The 7190-nt window shown below is 40.4% G+C and overlaps 2 protein-coding genes and 1 pseudogene across 2 annotated transcripts; 1 reads left to right on the forward strand and 2 right to left on the reverse strand.

Moving 5' to 3' along the window:
* The first annotated feature begins 883 nt into the window (after positions 1-883).
* On the forward strand, positions 884-1681 carry LOC117614829. The gene has a single exon (XM_034343740.1). It carries the CDS (start codon positions 962-964, stop codon positions 1460-1462), a length of 501 nt encoding a protein of 166 aa, XP_034199631.1. The 5' UTR covers positions 884-961; the 3' UTR covers positions 1463-1681.
* Positions 1682-1961: 280 nt separating this feature from the next.
* On the reverse strand, positions 1962-4681 carry LOC117615665 (annotated as a pseudogene).
* Positions 4682-4921: 240 nt separating this feature from the next.
* Positions 4922-6904, reverse strand: LOC117624721 (protein SLOW WALKER 1). The gene has a single exon (XM_034356143.1). The coding sequence runs from the start codon at positions 6754-6756 to the stop codon at positions 5104-5106; it is 1653 nt and encodes a 550-aa protein (XP_034212034.1). The 5' UTR covers positions 6757-6904; the 3' UTR covers positions 4922-5103.
* Positions 6905-7190: the final 286 nt, after the last annotated feature.

The following is a 7190-nucleotide window of genomic DNA, read 5'->3' on the forward strand; positions in this document are numbered from 1 at the left end:
TCTAAAAACTTGGAGTGCAGCCGCTGTAGAGTTCGACCCCTTTATCACCTTCTGATTCTTCTGACACTGGGGCAACTGATTCTTTTGATTCCTTTGCTATGTTTTTTTGGGTTATTTTTTCAGCTTTTGTGGATGGATTGTGAAAAAAAGAAGAGTTAATTTGGGTGTTATGACTTTTCTTGTTCTTCTTCACCACTTTGATTCAATTTTTCTGATTTGAATGATTGAGGAACCCAGATTTGAAATCATAATTTTTCTTGTTCTTCTTCTCCTTGATTCAACACATCATTGATTTATCAACAAACCAATATCAATTTCTCAAAAAAAAAAAAAAATTTCATTTTTATATAAAGATTGCTATCTTATTAATTAGAAAACAGACGAAAAAGCAATGGTAGAAACCTAAAAGAGTAAAAGAGCCCAGAATTTAAAAAACGAAAACTGAAGTTTTGTCAATATCTTGTTTCTTTGAGAGTCCATAAGAGATTAGAAAAATTAATTAGCAAAAATAGAGCAAAATAGTCAGCGACGCCAGAGTCAGAAGAGCTAAAGAGTAGAATCTGCATCACCAAATCAGACTAAGCTAAAGAGTCGACCTCTACCACGGGGTCTGGTCAGCGACTCCGCAAGTTTCCAGAAACGTATTTTGTTTTTGGCTTTTTTACTAATATATTGTTTAATAAAAAAAAAAAATTACCTTTTATGTGTTTCAAAATAAGTTCTTTCTCCACCTTTAAATTAGATCCAAGAGTGGATGACCATAAACTCCTTGAACTACATGAGTCTAGGAGAACGGGACTATATATATATATATAGATAAACTCATAAAATACAGACACTATCCGTTGGGGCTATATATATATATATATAGATAAACTCATAAAATACAGACACACTATCCGTTGGGGCCTCAAAACGTGAAACGCAACGCTGCGCGCATAAAACCAGAGGGGAAGGAGAGATGGGAATCTCAAGCTCAAAGCGAGTGAAGTCGTCGCTCTCCAACTCGGCCACGTTCGACTCAGCTTGCGACTCGGCCTTCACTCACTGCCTCTCGCTCACCGAGCACGCTTTCCAAGGCGTCTTCCCCTACCAGCTCCCCACAGCCTCCAACCACCTCCACGAAACGCTGCGCACCGTCCACCCCCACCCCCTCATCCTCAAATGGGTCCCATCTCCGCCGACTCGCTCCCGGGTCGACTCGGCCCTCGAGGCCGTGACTCGCTCGCCGCGGGCCCAGACGATCGGGCCGGCCGAGTTCAAGCAGTGGGCGGTGGAGCTTTTCGCCGGAGATGTGGTGGAGAACGCCAGGAAGGCGGTGATGTGGCGCGTTCCGATTGGGGTGGCTGGGATTGCTGGGGTTGGAGCCGCGACGAGGTCCGGGAAGGGGTTAATTGGGACGGCGATTGGGGTGTACGCGCTTGGCGTTGCGACTTCGATTTCTCTGAGTTTGTCTGGGTAGGGTAGGGGGTGAGAATGGGAGACTGTAGCAGTGAGTGAAAAGTAAATTTAGAAAATGAGTGTAAAAATGAAGTTTCCGGTAACTTTTTGTAATGCAAATGGTTTATGCTAATTAGTATTTTAAATATCATAGTTTCTTCTTATGATATGTAATTTCTTGTGCTTTGTTTGTACCCCATCTAATTATTTTTTGTTATGCAACCATAAATCATAACACATGATATCCAAGTTATATTGAGTGTTTTTGTACAAATGTAGGAGGGGGATCGAACTTAAGGTTAAAGTTACATAACTTAGGACATCAACCCATATCAATCAAGTAATATAATATAACTGGTTCATACATTCCTAACTATAGGATCCCAAGTAAATTGTTTGATTGAATTGAGAAACAATGGATGATTTAAACCATGTCTACAGAATATTCAATCAATCAGCTTCTATTAAACTTGAACGTTTGTCAAAACATGATTTCAAGCTGCTTATCAACTTCGGGACTATCAGAAACTGGAAGAACATCCCAAATCTTCCGGACGGATCTCTGTGTCTTTAATCTTTTTTATGGAATTCTGAAATTCATTGGTGAAGCAAACCTATACAGGAAGAAGATTGATTTAATGCTACAAAACATAAAATCTAAACTCAATTTTCCTAAGAACCAAGCCACTAAAATTTTTATTTGGACTAAGGCCACGCTCGGTTCATGGAAAAGGAAGTTTGGGGATGAGAAATCAATTGCTTTCTCATGTTTGATAAGTCAAGCATGGGCAATCGTTGCTTGACAGATGAGAAAATAGGGGGAATGTGAAGTCATCCTCCCTCCTTAGGTTTTACTTTCCCTTCTCATGAGAAAGTAAGGCCATTATTAAATGCACATTTTTTCTGACTAATTTATCCTTACTAATAATTTATAATTACAATTTTATCTAACAACTATTAGTATTCTTTTTTATTTTTTTAATTCTTAATTCTTAAAATCCTCCCAACAACATTCTATTTCCCTGGAACGTATTTCTCATAACTTTGTTCACACAACGAAGGCAAAACTTCAACAACACCCAAGCTTTCACATTCTCATCCTCCGAGCAACTTCAAACAAGGTGGGTATTATACTTCTAACAAAATGAACAGATTTGTCATATTTTTAATAGGGGTACAATTGGGAAACTAAACAAAATTTGTTTTCCATTTTCTACTCAAAACAAACATGGGAAAGGAAATGAAGTGATATTTCCAAGTTACTTTCCCAGCATTACCAAACATGGGAAATGAATTACCATTTCCAAACATGGAAAAGGAATTATCATTTCCCATCCCTTAGAAAATGATATGGGAAATGATTTCCCATCAAATCTGTTCCATGAACCAAACGGGAACCTAAATGAACAAATTCGCCTTTAAAGAGGCATGTTCCCCCATTCAAGGGAAATTTGTGCACTCTATAAGCTTTGATTGATTGTATTAGGTGCAACATAACACTATATATTGGTGGCATGCAGAACAGCAGTCCAATATAATTCAAACGGAAAGGAAACGTAGCAGCACACCTTCCATTTGGCATTTTTGAACAGCAGAGAATCGTAATCAAGCGGAATATGAAGTTGGCCAAGCTCCATGAGGGCAGCTGCAATGGCCTAAGCCAAGTTCTTGTCCTCATCAGCATTATAAAAGCATTTGCGTTTCTTTGCGTCAAGAATTAGTTTCTTCCAAATAGAGTTAGTTCTAATCAAAGTCGCTTCATTCCCCAAAATCCAAAGACAGTGTCAACAGACACAAAGAAGCAAACCAACTTCATCAGAAGCACCAAAAATTCAGACAGTACACCTAAGCTACTACATGTACAACCGCAATGTGACAGAAGCACCTTGCACGCGTTAGCATCACGTTTGCTCTTTGAAGATTGGAAATGAAACCAACATATCCTTCCTCGTTACATCTGACTGTGGAGATAATTATCACATCATCTTCACCACCTTGGAATCCATCAACAGATTGCACACTTACAGAGAATCCATCAGTGCCAGAAACTTCACTGTATTCTGTGACTCTCTCTTGAATTGCATTAACTTGAGCTTTGTAAGGTGATATTACCCCAACACTAACCTTCTTTTTTGTTCGAATAAATTCTGCGGTGCATAAAAAAAGTTACAGAAAAAACCTTCCAAGCATCACAATCATAAATGAAGCAGTTAAGAACCTCTACAGTAGCTTACAGTAAAAATTACCTCTGTATAGGCTTGCAACAATCTCACAGACCACAGCAACCTCAACCATATTTTTCCGACTATGCCCGCGATCAAATTCTTCTTGTCCATTGGCTACATCTATAAAGGAATAGCATCCGTACATTTTTCCCGAAAGAAAGGACTTCTCATAGCTTCCTTGCTTGACATTTGGACCGTCTAATATCTGGTTGTTGTAAAACTCCCTTTTTGGGAATAAGCTGATTGATGGATGCATTCTATACTGGACATTGAGAAGGTGCCTCTCATGTCCCAACAGTAGAGGCCTTCCAAACAAACTTCTTCCAAAACCACCCTTCTCTTCTCGGAGATCTGAAAGTGCATTGTTCAAAATTCACATAAAACATAAAGCTGTACGAACTTTTTTAACTATACAGCACAAAGGACAAAATGAAACGTTGATTATAACCATAGCAGGGAGTTGCCTCTCATCTCCTATGAGAACAGCATGGCGAAGACAAAGGTGTTGCAAAGGAATTGCAGATTCACATTCTTTAAGCTGAGCGGCTTCATCAATCACTAACAAATGCAGGGGTGCCTTTTTCTCTGTCTGCAATTTAGCAGATCTTGACACGATGCAAAATATTAAGGAAGCATTTGCCAAGCAGAATTTCCTTATTTTCTCCAAAATTTTCAAATTAGGAACACAAAATTTACGAAGTGACCTCAGTTTATGAAGACAATCTTTTAGAACTAATTGTGACCTTTCATTAGCAAAACCAACCTCACGAAGTAAATATTTAAGAGAATTGAGCAAATCCAAAGCTCCAATCATGTCTGTCACAACCTCTAGTGAAATGCAAGAAGTTGGTAAGTGAGTGTACAAATTTACCATGCAAAACTCCACATGCCCACCAATTGAATTAAGTTTTTCATTCACAAGCGAAGGAATGAAAGTTTTCATGTAACTCGTCACAGTCGAAAATGTCTTAGGAATTTTTGTCACCTGTAGTAGTAGGTTACAAACATCAAAGCAATAAAATTGACAAGCATGCATAACTCATCACATTGTATCTACTACATGACGAGATACGAACACGGTTGCATCCCTGCGGATTATATCCCCAAGGATATAAATACAGCATTTCATGTCATGTTCTGTAACTTGACCTAACCTTCTGACGAACTGGGGATTATATCCCCAAGGATAAACAACTCACTAAGCAAATTTAAGACAAAGTATGAGATGTGAATAGTATACTTAACATGTGCCAACATTTCTTGTGAGTAAAACTGAGATTACTTTAAACACCATAAAAGAAACAACATTCAGAGTAGATTCCAAAGAAACAAAATTGCAGATACTGTCTTGCCATGATAAGAAGAAACCTCATGCAGGTAAAAAGTAAAAAACATAAGATAAATTGACTCATGAAAATTGAAAAAAAGAAATCAAGTTTCATCTTCTTCCCGTGATCCTCAACAAAGGAGAAATTATACCCTGTATCTCTTGCAATGATTGTTGTATTCGTATTTCCTCCTCAACAGACCTTTTAAGGTTTCTAATATGACCCTTCAAATCGTCAGAAGCTCTAATGTCTTCAGCCCTCATCTCTAGAACCTTCTTTGTCAACCCCATCAACAACCCTGAGTAACTAGGAACGGTCGAGTGCTTCTGCAAAAACATCAGCAACAATCCGAGCTCCTCTGTATCCAAATTTGAAACACATTTCAGCAATTTCTTCCTTGCTACCAATTCCTCCATCACAGCCACAGCATTCTCCGGATTCTTACTACCCAACACAGACACTAGAGCTTCCTTGTGCCTAAATTTCTTCAACAGCTTGTCATGCTCACCTAATTTCACTTTCCTTGGTCTCATTACCAAATACTCCCCCTCGGATGGCTTCTCTCCTTGCCCTCTGTGGAAATACCGAAAATTAGTAGGCTTCAAAACCCGAACCTGTGGTTCCTCCACAGGTCCCAATCCCCCAGCATCCCCAGAGCTTAACGCCTTCAGCTTCTTTTGCCTCCTCTCATACTTGGAAAGCGGCCTCTCTAGCTCCTCATCAGAGCCACCCTCAAAATCTTCCTTGTTCTTCCTCCTCCCAGCGTATATTGTCCCATTCGAAGTCCCAATAACCCTGGTCAAACAATCCGGCGAAAACCCTACTGACATGAGGGGAGCAGGGAACCTCATGGAATGAGTAACTTTCATTTTGGCATAATCAAACACCTTCATATAACCATCCAATGCCACACTCAAAATCCTGTACTGCTGTGCTTCTTCCCCACCATCCTTCCCAAGTTTTCCAACACAAATCGAAGTCACAGTCTTGTTATGGCTCTCCATTGAATACACCATTTTTCCACCTCCCATCAAATCCCAAATCTTCACAGAATCGCCACCAGCTGTTGCAATTAATCCCCCGGATGGCAAGAAAATTACGTCCTCAACCGGCTTGCCATGATTCACTTCCATTACTGACCCAGAATCCTTAACTCTTACATCCCAAAGCTTCACTGTGTGATCATAAGACCCAGTTATGAACATGTCCGCACTAACCGGTGAGCAATCGCCGCACCTCACATAGTCCTTGTGGCCGAGCAAGTCGCAAATTGGGCTCTCGCCGGAGACGTCCCAGTACTTAACGATTGCGTCGTCGCCGCCGGAAACCAAATGGAGCTTATCGGCAACTGGGTATTTGACGAAACGGGCTGGGCGTGTGTGGGAACGAAGCTTGCGAAGTGGGGTTCGGGTTTTGACGTCGAATACTTGGACGAGGCCCGAGAGGTCTGAGGCGGCGATGAGGAGACCATCGCATCGGAACGAGGCAGAGGAAACGACGTCGCGGAAGGAAGAGATGGTGGCGGTGGGTGAAAATTTGTTTTGGGGATTGTAGAGGGTGAGAGAGGCCGAGTGCGCCGCAGCGAATGAGTGTGGGGTTGTGGGTGAGAAGGTTAGGGAGGTTATGGAGGAGATGAGGTCTGGGATTTGCTTGGTTTTGAAGGAGGACCAGTATTTGGATTCTGTGGTTTGTTTTGGGGTTCGCGGCTTAGGTTTGTGCTTGGGTTTCACAGGGTACGTCTTGGAGATTTGGGGTTCCGCCATTGAAGGAGCTCAAATTTGGTCTGTCTCGTGGTGGTTTATGGCGTTAGGGTTTTGGTTCTGATGGAGTTAGGGTTTTGGGTTTTGAGGGAAGATTCTGCAACGACGCCGTTATGTACTCTTCTAAGAGCATCTCCACCCAAATGGCAAAGACAAGGGCAAGACAAAAGCGAGGCAAGGTTTGACAGTATTCACATAAATAGTGGCAGCATTATTTTTTTTTGTTCCATCTCAAAAGATAAGGGTAAGGGTAAATCCTATTTGCTTTAATTTATTTTCTATTTTTTATCCTTAAATCATTAATTTTGATAAGGTTTTCAAATAATATGTTCAGTTGTCATGTGTCACTATTTATTATAAAATTCTCATCTAAAATTTCATATAACATTTTCGAATAAAATTTTTGGTTGCCACGTGTCCATCAAATTTCATATAAG

Source organism: Prunus dulcis, chromosome 1 (assembly GCF_902201215.1).
Source record: "Prunus dulcis chromosome 1, ALMONDv2, whole genome shotgun sequence".
NCBI lineage: Eukaryota > Viridiplantae > Streptophyta > Magnoliopsida > Rosales > Rosaceae > Prunus > Prunus dulcis.

Coding starts and splice junctions, on each gene's coding strand:
- LOC117614829 (XM_034343740.1), top strand. CDS start 962: ATGGGAATCTCAAGCTCAAAGCGAGTGAAGTCGTCGCTCTCCAACTCG.
- LOC117624721 (XM_034356143.1), bottom strand. CDS start 6,756: ATGGCGGAACCCCAAATCTCCAAGACGTACCCTGTGAAACCCAAGCAC.